Below are 16,850 nucleotides of genomic sequence, written 5' to 3'. Positions count from 1 at the left end.
TCCTCTAGTTTTATCTACCTCTACCACAAGGAAAAGTTTCCTGCAGTCTGCCTTAACTATACCCCTCATGATTTTATATACCTCAATCACGTCCCCTCTTAACCTCCTCTGCCCCAGGGAGAATGGACCTAGCTTTTCCAATGTCTCCTTATTATTGAACTGCTCCATCCCAGGCAACATCTGGTGAATCTCCTCTGCACCCTCTCCGACATGATCACATCCGTCTTATACCTTGGTGATTAGAACTGCACGCAGTACTGCAGCTGATGCACTGTGGTGATTCACCAGCACGATGCCAGGACAGGAGACCATGTTTATCAGAAGAGACTTGACAGTTGAGGCTTATTTCCATTGGAAGAAAAGCTGCAAGTGTTCTAATTGCTTTTAACTGTAAGAACTGTTTTGATAGGATAAGTAAGAATCATGATGTCCTTTATGTGTAAAGTACAAAATAGATTTAAAAATGGGTAAGGGGAAGAGAATAAAATTGTGGTTTTGCATTGTGCTGCAGAAACTTACAGACTTGTTAGACAACATGGCCTTTTTTGTAGGTGTCTTTTGTTCCGTGTTATGACTCCATTGCACCTTGTGCAGCAAGTGAGTGTTCAATGCATTGCCATTGTTTAGCCATAATTCAGGACTGCATGTGTAAAATCTGCCTCTGGATTTGTTTCTGTTACGCTGCTATTTTTTTCATTTGTAAATCAGCAAGGTTGAATGTCAGTGTAATTTAGGTGAAATTAAATATTCATTCCAACCACTACTGGTGCACATTGGCTGAATATGTGCCATCAACAAATTGTAGTTATTCAGCTGGGCTGGTATGACATCCAAATCCACAACTTCTAACATCAGAAGGACAAGGGCGCCAGGTGCTTGGGAAGTCCATTACCTATAGGTTCTTTTTCCAAGTCGCATACTGTCATGACTTGGAAATATTTTCTGTTCCTTCATTGTTATTGGGCCTAAATCCTGTAACATAGGAGAAGATTTTATAATGTCCAGTATTTGGAGCTGTGTATGGCTTTTTATGCTTTTAACATAAATCTTTCCTTATTCACACACCAGGAATATAAGCACTGGTGACACCTTTTTAAAACAAATTCTTAAAAATGAAAGTCAAAGTTTTTAATAAGTACTGAACAAACGTAAAAATGGATCTAATGAGCTTTCATGATTGAATTATGCTAATAAATAAGAGTAAAGGTTGAAAATGTATTTCTGGTGGTGATCAAATAAAGCTCCTTTTCTGTAAAGTCCTTCAAACTGGCCTTGAAAGGCTAGATTTAGAATTGTGGAAAGCTTTAATAGGCAGCTTTTGTGGCAGATATTCAAACAGCTGATCCATAACACTCAGCAGGAATTTATCCAAATTAGAAAGAGGGATTCCAGGAGAAAGAGGCACGATCTGTGGCTTACAAAGAAGGTGAAGGATAATGTTAAGTTGAAAGGTAGGGCATACAAAGTGGCAAGGGCTGGTGGTAGGCCAGAGGACTGGGAAGTTTTTAGGATCCAGCAACAAAAGACTAAAAAGTTGATGATAAGGGAGAAAATTGATTTTGGGAAAAAACTTGTGTGTCATATCAAAACAAAAAGTAAGAATTTCTATGGATTCATAAATAGGAAGAAGGTGGCTAAGGTAGGTATGGAATCTCTCGAGAAAGAGGCTGGTAAATTAATAACAGGAACAAAGAAATGGCAGAAATGTTAAATAAATTTTTTTGCATCAATCTTCACTGAGAAGGAAACTGCAAATATCCCGAAGATAACAGATGGGCTAATTTCAAACAATGGAGGAACTTGTAAAGATGCCAATCATATGGGATAAAGTATTGGAGAAACTCACGGGGCTGAAGGAGAACAAATCGCCATGACCCAATGGACTGCATGCTAGGGTTTTAAAGAAAGTGGCTGCAGAAATAATGGACCCATTGGTTGAAAATTTTCAAAACTTGCTAAATTCTGGTGGGTACCAGAAGATTGGAAAGCAGCCAACGTGACCTCCTTGTTCAAAGAGGGAGGAAGATTGAAGGTGGGGAACTTTTGGCCAGTTAGTTTAACAGCTATTATTGGCAAAATGGTAGAGTCAATAGTTAAAGAGGAAATAACTAATCATTTAGGAAAATAGAATATTATTAAACCCAGTCAACATGGATTTATGAAAGGTAAATCATGTTTGATAAATTTGTTTGATTTCTTTGAAGATGTGACAGGGAGTGTTGATAGAGGGGAACCTGTAGATGTATTGTATTTAGATTTCCAAAAGGCAATTGACAAGGTGCCACGTGGGAGGCTGCTGCATAAGGTAATTGGAAGAAGTGTGTTAGCATGGATTGAAAACTGGCTATCACATAGAAAACAGAGTTGGAATAAATGCTGGAGGGATGAAACCAGTGCTGTACCCCAGAGATCTATTCTTGGCCCTCAATTGTTTACTGTTTACATAATGATCTGGAGGTGGGTAAGGCTTCCAAGTTTGTCAGTGATATGAAAATAGGTGGAAGGGCATGTTGTGATGAGGATGTTGTGATTCTGCCATGGGATATAGAGAGTGACTGGGTGAAAACCTGGCAAGTGGAGTTTAGTGTGGGGAAGTGTGAGGTCATTTACTTTGGTAAAAGGAATCAAAAGGCAGATCATTATCCAAGTGGAGAGAGACTCCAAATGAGTGAAGTTCAAGGAGATCTGAAAGTTTAGCAGGCAGGTCCAACAAGGTGTTGGTGTTTACAAATAGGGAGGTTTTGTTACAGTTGTACAGGATGTTGGCGAGGCCACACTCGCATACTGTTCACAGCTTTGGTCCCCTTAACTAAAAAATGATATAGTAGCATTTGAGGCAATCCAGAGGAGATTCATCAGGCTAGTTCTTGGGATGAGAGGGTTGTCCTACCAAGAGAGGCTCTACAGTTTGGGGCTGTATTCCTTGGGGTTTAGAAGAATGATGGGTGACCTTATTCAAACATATAAAATCCTAATTTGGCTTGACATGGTAGATGTTGAGATGTATTCAGTAGTGGGAGAGTCATGAATAAGGGACGCAGCTACAAAATAAAGGGCAGGTCATTTAAAACTGAGGTGTGTAGAAATTTCTTCTCTCAGATGGTGATGGAATTCTCTGATCCCGAGGGTGGTGGAGGTCTGATCATTATAGATAGTTAAGTTGAAGGTGGATAAATATTTGAAAGATCAACAAATTGAGGGTCACGGGGAACTGGCACAGAAGATGAGATGATGCCAGCACAGATCAGCCATGATCATACTGAATGGTGGGAAAGGCTTGAGGGGCCTGGTGGGCTACTCCTCCTATTTTCTTGTGTTTTTGTGTACCTTGTAACAAAGGTAACTTGGGACCCACAAACTGATAATTAATGGCAGATTTTTACAGTAGTGTACAAATTCTGCTTTTTTAGAAATGGGGATGGCCTTTCATCAAAATGTGGTTAAGAAATGCTCCTGTGGTTGTATTATTAAAAACACGGTGCGAAACCATGTTGCTCTGAACATAGTTTCACACCATACTCTGATAAATGCTGTTTATAAACACAAGGCCACGAGCATGTTTATTAGTGCAGTACATAGGTGGGAAACAAGTTTCTTTTCCCGTTTCCTTTTTTTTCTAAAGTAAATGATGTGCTGGGTCTTTTGGGCACCTTGTTTGGTCATTTTGGAGGATGTGTACATTCTCAATCTGCTGAATCATATGTTTGTTTCCAGCTTTGACATCACTATCCCCTGTAAACCTTTATTCCCTCCCATGCTCATTCTTCTTATTGCTACTGCCCCCAACTTCCCTCCCTAAACTACAAGGATGCAGACTTGTCTGTTTCTATAATGCAGGTTGTTTATCTATTCCTCACCAGTTCTGGCAGCATCATAGCCTGGCTTTTACTTTCTCCAGCTCAAACTATCCCTTTAAACCATGCTTCCCACAACATGTAAGGAGCTCATTCACCTTTCCTAGGATTAAGTGTATGGTTCATCTAGCTCCGTTACTTCCTTCCCTTCCTGAAGTTTTCCAATCTAACCATCTTCCTGGATTCCTCCTCCCCTATCCTTATCCTTCTCTCGTTTCTCCCTCTCGTTTCTCTCTAATTTCCTTTCCCATTCCAAGCATTGTGTCCCTGAGCCCCTTGTTCTCACACCACCCATCTTCTCTTTCCCGATCTCCATGCAAGCTAATATTAAAAACTGTGTCCTTTCCTTGGGTGCTGACTCTCTTTCACTCCTACCCTTTACAAATCTGCCATCAATAACCTCCTTGATTAAAAATAAACCTTTGTCTCTACTTTCATTGCCATCTATGGACTTGACTCCAACATTCCTTTCTTTTCAAGGCCAAGAAAGTCATATCACATCCCAAATCTGTCCTCACCGTTCATACAACTCCATGTTTAAACATCTCTAATCAAATTTCTGACTGGACACATGATTGAAATAGTCCTAATCAAAGTCAAAGTGACATAGAGTGTGACTGCATAATCCTTCCTGAGCTGGGGAATCTTGGCTTCTCTCAGACCTCCGCACCATTGCCTCTGGAGTGTTTGGCCCTCCAATTTCTCATCTAAACGGTACCTGTTTTTTTTTACAGCATCCAAAGTGACAACATCAGGTTACATAGAGCAACTGGCAAATCCTATTCCACTGCACACCAGCTCTCTTGATGCCTTTGCAGCCTCAGTGCTTATTTGTTGTCCAGCCTCAGTGCTTATTTGTTGTCCTGTCTTATTTAAAGAAATTCCCTTTGAGAAGACTGAAGCTACTGGCTGGCCATTGCCACAAATCTCAAAAAGACTCCAACATATTTGTGATTCATGATTTTCATAAATCCATGCTAACTTTACCCAATCCTAGTATTATTTTCCAAGTGCCCAGTTTCACTTTTTAATGGATTCTGACAATTTCCTTACTATTGATTTCAAGCTGACTGATCTATTCTTCTGTTTTCTCTTTCTTTCCTTACATTTTCTACCACCCAGTCAATGGGAACTGCTCTAGATTCTGTGGAATTTTAGAACATGAAAACCAATGCATCCACTGTGTCCTTGGCCATCTATTTTGAAATAGATGCAGGTCATTGGATCCTGGAGATTTATCAGATTTCAGTATTATTTTTTCAAAACCTTCTTTCAACTCCTCATTCACTCTAGGCAGGCACAAAATATCTAGGAGTACAAATACATTGTTCCCTGAAAGTGGTGTTGCAGGTAGACAGGGTGGTAAAGATAGCTTTTGGCATGCTGGCCTTCATCAGTCAGGGCGTTGAGTATTGAAGTTGGGATGTTTCAGTTGTACAAGATGTTGGTGAGGCCGCATTTGGAATATTATGTTGATTTTTGGTCACCCTGCTAAAGGAAAGCTTCCATTAAGCAGGAAAGAATGAGAGGAAATTTACAAGGATGTTGCCAGGAGTTGCGGGACTGTTATGGAGAGAGTTAAGCAGGTTGGGATTTTTTAATGGGAGCAAAGGAGAAAGAGGGGTGATCTTATAGAGGTGTATAAGATCATGAGGGGCACAGATAGGGTGACTGCCCACAGTGTTTTTCCCAGGCTGGGGAATTTAAGGTGAGAGGGGAGAGATTTAATAGGAACCTGAGAGAGAACTTTTTCACCCAAAGTGTGGTCAGTGCTTGGAATGAGCTGCCGGAGGAAGGGGATGACATTAACAACATTTGAAAGGTACTTGGACAGGTACATGGATAGAGAAGGTTTAGAGGGATATGAGCCATACGCGGGCAAACGAGAACAGCATAGATGGGAATCTTGGTCAGCATGGACCAGTTGAGCCGGAGGGCCTGTTTCTGTACTGTATGGTTCTATGACTAATTTACCTGCCATTCTCTTATTCTCTTAAAATACTTCTCCTGTCTCAGATTGTAAAGTGTCTATATTAATTTTTGCTAATCTTTTCCTTTTCACATATCTATAGAAACTTTTACAATCTGTTTTTTTCTGTTTCTCACTATATAACTCTCATATTCCACTCTCTTTTCCCTTATCAATTCTGTGGTCCTCCTTTGCTGAATTCTGAAGTGCTTCTGTCCTCGGGCTTACTGCTCTCGTTGGCAACATTATAAACTTTTACCTTTGGTCTAATTGTCTCTGTGTGATATGTGGAATATTCTTTCCTTCAGTTTTTCTCAGGCACCCTTTTTTTCCCCGTACATTGACAAATGTATCAGTGCTGCTTCCTGCTCATACACGACTTGATCAACTTTGCTGCCAGTATCCACCCTTCTTTTGTTTTCACATGGACCATCTCTGTACTCTTCCCTTTCCTTTCTTGAATTGTTTACTTTCATTTCAGGATACAGGTTAGAGACAACTACAGACCCACAGACTCGCACAGCAGCTTGTCTACACATCCTTCCATCCATGTTGCTTGTGAGCATTCCATTCCATTCCATTCCATTCTCCCAGTTTTCCCTGGCATATGTTCTGCACCAGTTTTCTCTTTTCCTTTTCCTTAACTGTGGTTTCCTCTCCACCAGAGCTGACTGGGCTCTCAACTGCATCTGTTCCACTCTCTGCTCTCACTCCCTCACTTTCCACCCCAACAGCCTCCACAGTCAATGGATCATCTTTGTAATGTTAAACTTCTGTTTCCTTTCTACATATGCTGCTTGACTTGCTGAGTATTTCAAGCATGTTGTGTTTTTATTAAAAATGCTTGTGGGTGGTTGCCTTATTTTTGAAGTACGTAATGACCTTTGAAGATGAATATTGGCTTTGGTTTTGGACTAGCTGTCAGCGTTTGTGACCTCCACTGACACCCTGACCGCATGCCCTCGTTTCAGCCCCTCTCAATCAGAACTCATTTCAGAATTCAAAACCCAAATGCTGGAAACCTGAAATTTGACCCAAACGTTCTTGAACTGTTCACAGGTCAGGCAGCATCTGTGGAGGGAGAAACAGTTAACTTTACTGTTTTGATGAAAAGTCATTACGACTTGTCTTGCATCAGGCCGGCACAGTAGTGTAGCGGTTAGCGTAACATTATTACAGCGCCAGTGACCTGGGTTCAATTCTGGCCGCTGTCTGTAAAGAGTTTGTACGTTCTCCCTGTGTCTGTGTGGGTTTCCTCCAGGTGTTCCGGTTTCCTCCCACATTCCAAAGACTTATGGGTTAGGAAGCACCAGAAGCATGGCGACACTTTTGGACTGCCCCCAGAACATTCTATGCAAAAAGATGCATTTCTTTGTGTGTTTCGATGTACACGTGACTAATAAAGATATCTTATCCTTTAGCTTCACTGTAACAATATCTGGTAGAAATCTGGGGTCAAACAAAATTCTAGTTGCCAACCTCAATTTTGCCCAACAATCAAGATGTGCTCTTAAATCTTTCTTTACAAATGAGGGGACGAAGCTTGAGGGCTTTTCAGATATTAGATTCTTAAGAAAGGAGTTGATAAACTGAAGTCAGATGATATACATGAAATTGCTACAGGCTCCCGGGCTGGGGGAACCAAGTCCACAAGCAGATTAGATGTATTGCAGCTACTTTGGGCAGAAAGTTGTAAATGCATGGAATTGAATCAGTAGGATGGACATCTGATTGAGTGGCTAGATGGGAGTGTTTGGGGCATATCTTTTACCAAGCCTGGGCTTTTGGACTTTTAAAATTTTCTGATAAACAAATGTACTTTAGCTAAAATAAAGATAGAAGGTCTCCCAGAACCCACAGAAGTGTTGTATGGTACAAATATTTCTTGTGTGTGTGTGTGTGTGTGTGTGTGTGTGTGAGAGACTGCATATAGTCACTTTAGTTCTCAGATTGATAAACCTATAACATCTTTTTAACAAATTACCTTCCATAAGGATTATCATGGTTTATTTTTAAATTTGATGCTGTTAGTTACAGATAAGCTGTTTTTAAATGAGTTGAAGATGAATTTTTTTTACTGAATTGTGCTATTAGTTTTCACTAATAAGTGACTTTGTTCATAGAATAGTGAAATGTACTAATTAAATTTGGTTATCAAGTTTAAATTCCAACACAGAATTGAGCACATACTCTAGTCCCTGTCTTCAGCACTGAGGGAGTGCTCTATTGTGGATGAAGTTATCAATATGATTTTAAAGTAAGGCTTTACCTTTTCCAGGTGATCATAAATGATCACATGATGCCATCCAGCAATGACAAAGGAATTCTCCAAGTATCCTGGTCCATATTCCTCCTTTAGCTGATACAAAATAAAGAAACTTTGGGGAGGAAATTTATACTCAGTTACTGGTACCATATTGTGTAATATAGTTACAGCAGTGCTTTGCACTCAACTCTTGAAATTCGCTTTTATTGAGTTCAGTGGAACTACCTGTCACTATATTATCTACTTAGCACAAGTGGCCAAGCACAGTTCTACTTCATGCGATTCAGTTACTGTCTGATCGAGCTTAAATTTTCGAATTTACCTACATGACAACTTTAATTGTTCTTTGAGAGAAATCTGTTGCATAGTGCTGGGGTCATGAAGGGTGCTATGTTAAGGCAGATTATTCTTTATAGACATTAAGTCCTCCGAAATTTGATGTCATTAGCTAAATTGGATTTTCTTTCCAAGGATTAGAGATTATATCTGCTTTCTGCATTCATGTTACACAGAAGATATAGTTCTTAAACACCTTTTTTTATTGGAACAGGTTCTCTCACACAGTCTGTGCACAGTATTGCAAGTACCTCACAATCCAGTGGCTTTGGAAAACCACTTTAAGGATGATGATGAAGGACCAGTTTCCAACCAAGGATACATGCCATACTTGAACAGGTTTATCTTGGATAAGGTATTTTATTTCACGTTCACATAGAAACCTGACTGTTAAACTCTGTTATGTATTACGCACATATAGTTTAAAATTATATGGAATCTAATGGAAAAGCAGCTCTTGTCGTGAAATTAAAGCCTTTTAATTGTAAGAGAATTATTTCAGTGAAGAAATGTTTCAGATTTCTAAGCATACATGCATTCAATTGATAAAGAAAACTTCATCCACAGCTAACTAAAGAGGTTAAGGATAGTACTCAATTAAAAGAAAATGCTTGTAATATTCCCAGAAAGAGCTATAAGATTGGTGAGTCGGAATGTTTTGGAAATGCAACAAAAGATAACTACAAAATCCATAGAGGGAGACTGTGGAATGCAAGCGTAAAATGGGAAAAAACAAAACAAAGGAAGAGGTTATACATGTATATGGAAAGTGTCAGTGGTATGTGCCCCACAGACACTGAGACAGGAAAAATTATGATGGATGAGAGGGAAACAAAGTGGGGAGATAAACATTTTTTTATCTGTCTTCAGTAGAAGATACAATAAAGGTATTAGAAATAATGGGATCCACGAGTCTAATAGGTGTGAAGACTTTTAAGTAACTCAGTTGGTAGCATTGTCTTCCCATGACAGAATGCTGTGCATTCAGTTCCCACCCCAGAGTACAAAATGCAGCCTGGTACACCAGAGGAGTACCAGGGGAGTGGTGCACTGTCAGAAGTTGTGTCTTTGAGGTGAGACTTTAAACTGACACCCTGTCTGTCCTCCCAGGTGGATGTTAGAGATCCTGAGGCACAATTTCTTCTTTTTTTTAAAACAAAAGGAGCCAGGGAGTTATCCCTTTGTTCATATCATTAAAAACAGATTATCTGGTAATATCATATTGCTACCTGTGAGACCTTGCTGAACACACATTGTCTGCTGTATTTCCTTCAATTAAGCAGTGATTGCACTTCAGAAGTACTTAGCTGGTTGTAAAATGCTACTGGGTGTCCTGAAGTCGTGAAAGATGAGTGGATGGTAAAGAAAAGCAATTAAAAAAAATGAATGGGATTATAGGCTGAGAAATCCCCTGGATCTGATGCCCTTAACCTCAGGTTCTAAAAGAAGGTAGTGAATTAATCAATGATGCTCTTCCACAATTCCCTAGACTCTGGAATGTTTCCATTAGATTGGAAAGTAGCAAATCTGTCAACTCTTAAACAGTCAAAAAATAAGGAACAAGAGACCAGTTATCATGACATCAGTTGTTTTGGGGTCTATTAATAAGTGCATGGTAACAGGCACTGAGAAAATTGTAACATGTTAGGGAAGTCAACATGGCTTGATGGAAATCAAAAAAGTGTAGATGCTGGAAGTCTGACGTAGCAGCAAAAAATGCTGGAAACACTCAGCAGGTAAGGCAGCATCTGGAAAGCAAAGCAAGTTAATGTTTCAGATCTGGGGCCCTTCATCGGAGTCCTTTACATTCCTTTACATCAATGCTAAAGAAAATGACAACAAATGAAGAGAGCCCAATTTTTAAAAGAAAACCAAAGAAAGCTACTTCTAAGCTGGGAATCAATTTTTCCCATTTTGTGGCTCACAATTGAAAATGCACAATGAGAACTGAGAGAGTGAATACACTAGTCAAAGATTGTGCAACCTTTTCATTCTGTCCCCATCTCCTTGACTCACATTTTTTTATTCTGTATGTTACTTTTTACTAAGTTGTTTTGTAATGACTGCAAGAATATTTTTGGACTTTTTTTGTAAACCTCAGGAAACACGTTTTTCCTTTTCTATCACACACCCAGCTGAAACTGTAGGTCTGGGCATTACTCCACAATTGCCTTCTACAAACAACCAATGCCTTGTTAAAGGATAGGCAGTTTACTGCTTTCTGAGATAAACAAGTCATTTACATTTGCTCAAGCAAAAAAGACCAGTTGATGTTTTAAATGAACAAAATGACACAATGTAGGAACTCTACTATTTAAAATATAATAAAATAATGAATAAACTCAATTGCTTTGAACTCAAAAAATGCAAGAAACAACAATCTTTTAAGTTGACATCCCAATTTTTGGAACTGCTTACAAGAGCAGAATAATTTGTTCAAAGTTTCTATTTACATGCTTTATACACCAAGAACTCAAGTGCACTTTTAAAGTGAACAAAGATTAGTCCTAACAAAACGTGCAGATGTTATTTGTTGCTGTGCAATCATCAGATATGCAACTCTGAATATTTTCTGAAATGACAGATTACTTTTTGAAATGAAACACATTTCTAAGTTTTTTTTAATATTGAGAATCCAGATTAAAAGGCTGTGATCAATGTCATGGGGCACAATTAAGATTGAAAAGATCAGGGCGAAAGATGTTAGAGAGGATTAAGGTAATTTTAATTTTTTAAAAATCTGAAGTTTCTGAGAGGAAGGAGTTTTGCTGTTGCAGGAAATAAACATGTAGAGTAGAAGACTGTTACAAGATGTCTTGATTTCATTATTGTGGGGTCTTCGGGAGAATAGTAACTGTGTATTTTAAGCTTAATTGAGTGGAGACAATAAGGGTCAGAGTAATAACTTCGGTACTAATTCAAAACCAATCAAGAACTTATTTGTTGGAAAGGTACAGCAAAGGTAGACAGGATGTCCAAATTTTACTTTTGAGGATATGTTCAAAGAATAAGGTTTACTTACTTCAAAGGTTCAAAGGAAATGAATAGATGAGGGAGTAGATTAACGGCATTGAATGTTGCACTGTTACCTGGATGAGCAGGCAAGATGGGCGTGATGATCTTTTCAAAATGTTTGGTTAGGTTTGTTTAAATGTAAGTTGAATTTCCTGAGAAAAATTGTTTTCTTTATTCTGTCATGGTACACGAGTGTCACTGTGAGGGCTCCCATTTGTTGCCTAGCCCCAATACCCTTGAATATATTGACTTGCTGGGCCAATTCAGAAGGCATTTAAGAATGAACCACATTACTATTGCAAGATAGTCACATATAAGCTGAATTGGGTAAGAACGTTAGATTTCCTTCCTTAAAACTTGTTTTTGACAGTTTGGTAGTTTCCTGATCACCATTAAATATTAGCTTTGCTCTCAAGATTTATTGAGTTAAGCAATTTAAAGTTACCAGCTGCTGTGGTGGGATTTGAACTGGTGAACCCAGATTTAATGGTAAGTACCCCTGGAAGAGTTAAGGTGAAAGGGTGATTTAAGGTGAAAGGTTTTACAGTGCGTATTTCAAAACATAATCCCTTGCCAAATTCACCTGATCTTACTTGAATCAAAGGAATGGACTTGCTGTTATATTACATTTTTCATGACCTCAAATGTACCAAGGTGCAATGTGGCAGCCAATTTATGGACAGCACAGTGAACCATTTGTTAGATACCAGAAAAACTCTCCAGCTCTTTTTATAAACATAGACACTTTGAGGGGGCCTCCATTTCTCATTAAATCTGAATAACGGTACCCTCAATGATGTTGCACTTGTTACTATAGTGGAGTCGGTTTGGATTATACATCCATATGTCTGAAAGAAGGACCTGAACCCATAGCAACCAGTAGGCCAAAGCCTACAAAAGCCCTGATGTATGCACCCTTAGATAGCTAGAGGTGTCTGAACAGTTGACCAAGCAGGAGGTCTCAAACATTTAATTCAAATTCAAGCACCTGTAGTGCGTTGATTGTTTTTGGATCTGCGTTTATTTTGTGAATTTTAAGTTTGAGATTCACATTTAACTTATCTTTGGTTCTAGTTTTTTCTCAGCCTACTTTGTTTAAATTTAGTAAATTGTAAACATTAGAGATAGGCCAGAAATGCAGTAAAAATTCAACAACAAGCTACCTCAAGGATGGTTAATATTCTGGCAGCATGTCCAGTTTTTATTATGTTTCAGACCAACAGATTCAAGTGTTTTTTCGATCCCTTGAGGAGGAATGGTAGATTGTTATCATTTTATAGCCTCAACCTGGGAATTATTCACTTTACCTTGCACTGAAGTGGAGAAGATCTTGTGAAAGCACATAATGTAACCAGTGATTGAGAACTACAGTAAAAATAATTGCCATCATTCACACTAGTTAACATGTTACCCAGATTTTGGGCTGATGAAGATGCACTCTGGACCACAAGTAGAAAAGTTGTACAAACTGAAGTGAAATTGAGAAAATTGGCTCTTCAGAAGTCAGTAGTAAAACTGCAACCGGTACAAAGTGAAATTTAAGAAATTTGCAAGTATTTTTTGAGATCATCTGGGAGCATCTTAAAATGTCATCCTTGTGCTTTTAATAGCAGAGAGATGACTCTTTTGTTTATCGATTGCTAACATCAAAATATCATCAACGTATGCAGCTGGTGAACTTACACATTAGTTTATGGCTCTGATTTGTTCCACTAGACTAGTGTACATCCTGCAGAGTAAGTTAGGTTTGCCAAGTCTATGTAACTTAATGTGCATTATAATTGAATGCAAAGCAGATGAAAGTAGATCAGATAAAAGTTTATCTTGAACTTTTCATGAGGGGGATTTGAAAGTCTCAGATAGGATGCCTTAGAGTGCTCTGACCATTTATGGTTCTTGTGGCAGCTACCCTGATAAGCCTATGAAAGGGAGTGTTTCAAATGTATTTTACATAATGTATTTTACATAAAACACTTAGTATTTTACTAAGATAGTGAGAATGAATTGATTTTAAAATTGCAGTCTTAATTAAGAATGAATTTAGACAGAACAAAGTTAAACACTTGGTAGTTATTTCAGTCCACATGATTGAAGTGAGAATTTGATATGAGGAAGAAATATTCTTTCTCCAGCACTTGTAAAGGTTTAACACTGTTGATATAATTTGAAGTTGCTAAACAAGTAAATTATTTTTGATTATTCTTTAACTAAAAAGGTGAAATAAGTTACTTGGATTTCCAGTTTGGCCAAAGTGTATTGTGGCAGGCTGTGGTTGTATGAATGCGTTTGTGTCTGAGGAAGCTTTATGTTTTGGTTATACAGTTTAAAAGTTTAATTAGCTGGACATCTAAAATGTCAGCATACTAATCATTTTCATTTATTCTCTATCAATGAGGGGCTGATTTCTGAGGTAAATCTTGTGCAGCAGAAAGAATTAAGAGTTTGCTTATTCTTGGAGTGTACTTGAGTATAATAATACATGGTATTAAGCATTAGAGAAAACACCTTTCAAAAGTGTAACTAAAATGGGGAAGATCTTTGAATGAAAAAGCAAACCTCCGACCACTGAAATATCAGAATTTCTAAGAAATGTTATCACTGATTGTTTTTTCTCTTTTATGCATTTTTCCTGATGTATTTTATTATTCTTCCTTGCCCTCCCAATCTTCTTAAAGGTTCAACCGAACAGCTTTGATAAATGTGACTTTAACAGGATGTGCTGGACTTTGTCTGTTAAGAAAAATCTGAACTGCAACAACTTACTGATCAGTGATGAAGATGCCTTCAAAGTGTGGTGTATCTTCAACTTCCTCTCAGAAGATGTGTATCCCTTGATCATAGTCCCAGAGGAGGTAAGCTTGAGAAAGTTTGACATCAACAATTTGATTTCAGCACCCTTACTAGGTAAGAAGGTGAAGATTTTTCGATAGTTCTGGTTTCTTATTTCTATTTCACAATCTGTGCCTGAAAATGACCCTGGTGTTAAATGGAATTAGATTTGACTCTGCTGCGTGCCCTAAATAAAATAAACCTATTGTCTAGTTGAAATGGCTCCTTTAGTGAGGTGCAGAAGGGCTAGAATTGTAGTTCTGAAATTTAGGCCTCAGCACAACAGTAAACATTTTTTAAAGAAAGCCTTGTTCTGAGATATTGATAATGGCATTTTGTCAATTTCTAGTTGCCTTGAGAAGGTGGTAATGTACCCCATGAATGGTACCAGATTTTATGATGGTGTCCCAGCAATGGTGTTGGGTATGGAGTTCCAGGATATTGATTCACCAGCCATCAAAAAAAAGTCCAAGTCAGAATGGAGAGGTGCTTGTAGATGACTGTGTTCCAGTAATGTTACCCTCTTGTCCTTCTTGGTGGTAGAGACCATGAGGAGGGAAGTGCTGTCAACATGGCAGCAAGTTGTTCTGTATAGCACATAGTTTAATACATGCATCATCTACTGTGTGTTTTTGGTGGAGGGAATGAATACTGAGACCATTTGTGTAATAGCAGTGTAATTAAATGAGCTGCACTGATCTGAATTGTGGTGAACCTTTTTCATTGTGCTTGCCCCTTTCCACATAAGTATTTCCTTCTTGACGTGAGTCAGGTAGGTGGTGAAGACTCTGAGATTCGAGTGTGACAGAAACCCAACTATGTGAATGCAAGAGAGGAGAAATTAATTCCACTTGTTAAGTATTTCATTAATTCCACTTGTCAAGTATTTCATTAATTCCACTTGTTAAGTAATTCATTTGTGAATGTGTAAGGATTAGTATTTTAGTTCTAGCCATACCAACGAGAATTTAAATTTGTATAGCGATGAGCAAAAAATTGCAGATGATGGAAATCTGAAATGAAGATAAATGCTGAGGACACTCAGTGGCTTAGGCAGCATCTGTGAAGAGAAGAGCACATTTAATGTTTATTGTCAATGACTATCAAAACTGAAAGGAGAAAACAAGTTTCAAGTTGTAGAAAAGGGAAGGGGTAAAGACAATGAAGGGAACGTTCATGATGGGATGGACACTAGTGTTGCCCAGATGACACAATTGTTTTTGGCACCATCTAACAGAATCCAATTAATCACAGCTGACCTGTCTATAAGAGTGGAACTAGAGGAAGATGAATCAAGGCAGTTAGAGAGAAAAAAAAGTAATATGCTGGAAATCTGGAAACAAACTGGAATGCTAGAAAAGCTTAGCAGATCAGGTATCATCTGCGGAGAGGGAAAAACTGAATGAATGTCACTGATGGATGATCTTAAATCAAAACTGGCCATTTTTGACACACACAGACAAAGCTGGTTATCTGAAATGCTTGGATTACTGTTGAGTCTTGATGTGCGTAGATGGATGATGAAATGCTGTTACTCAAGTTTCTGTTGGGCTTCATTAGGACCATCCAGACGAAAGGACTCGACCCGAAATGTCCATTGTCCATTTGCCTCCACAGATGCAGCCTGACCTGCTGAGTTCCTTCAGCAGTATGGTTTTTTGTTTCATTAGAACACTTTATTTATTGTCCTGCAGTTTTGAATTAATTTCAATGTGGAGCTCGTTGCTGGAGCATGATGTTGTTTCACAGAGCTCCACATTTTAGTTGATACAATCCCAACAGGGCAGTGCAAAGTACCTTATTAATGATCAGAAGCAACGTTCAAAGGTAGTCAGAGTTGAGCCTGCAAAAGGAGCGCACATATTTTTTGTTATTGAGATAGAAAAGTCATGATACAGTTGCATGTTTTCTGACCTCCTGGTCATCCTGACATTGCTGCTTGGGGTGCTGTCTATACTGTCTTTCAAAGAAACCACCACGGTCCTCTGCCTAGAAACTCACCCTTTGATCTTGCACCCCAGCTCTACATCTGGTGAAGCTTTCTTTATCAAATTCCTCGACTATGTTGTTGCCTCTCAAATCCGTACCTTTCTTTCTCAAACACCCAGGCTCAAAACCCTCAAACCAAATTTGTCACGGCTTAGAAATGTTCTTAAAGTCACTTGCTGGTACTGATCATTCCTCCTTCCTCACACTTAACCTCTGCAATCTTTGGTGATAGTCAGTGATAACTACCTGTCTGGTCATGGCCAGAACAAATGGTTTTCTTCTGGCCTCCACAACCACTATGAGCAGTACCACAGGGTGTTATTTCAGCTTTCTTCTCCTGTGCTATGTCCTGCCCTTTCGTGGCATCATTGCAGATAAGGGTTTCCATGCACATGCAATCAGCTTTATGTTTTTCAGCCAGTTCACTGCCCCTGTGGTGTCAGATTTATAGACATTTGAACACTGGAAAGGCATTGTCTCCAGTCCTTGTCACAACTGTGCACCCTTGTCACTGATTTCATCCCCTATTCTCTGGCAAAGCCTCCAATACAGCTAGACAGTCTGCAACTTTGTCACATTGACCTCTTCACCA

General features: G+C 38.8%; 1 protein-coding gene across 1 annotated transcript in view; it reads left to right on the top strand.

The window, feature by feature from the left end:
* The window catches only part of swap70a (switching B cell complex subunit SWAP70a), an 89,786-nt gene that overhangs the window by 4,180 nt on the left and 68,756 nt on the right, over positions 1 to 16,850 (top strand). Inside the window, exons 2-3 of the mRNA XM_052029395.1 lie at positions 8,640 to 8,780; positions 14,116 to 14,292. Of these exons, the coding sequence (XP_051885355.1) occupies positions 8,640 to 8,780; positions 14,116 to 14,292 (318 nt within the window). The remainder of the gene's footprint in view (positions 1 to 8,639; positions 8,781 to 14,115; positions 14,293 to 16,850) is intronic.

This window comes from Pristis pectinata, chromosome 14 (assembly GCF_009764475.1).
Source record: "Pristis pectinata isolate sPriPec2 chromosome 14, sPriPec2.1.pri, whole genome shotgun sequence".
In the NCBI taxonomy this organism is placed as follows: domain Eukaryota; kingdom Metazoa; phylum Chordata; class Chondrichthyes; order Rhinopristiformes; family Pristidae; genus Pristis; species Pristis pectinata.
The sequence above is the reverse complement of the archived record's forward strand: the minus strand, read 5'-3'. Positions and strand labels throughout refer to the sequence as shown.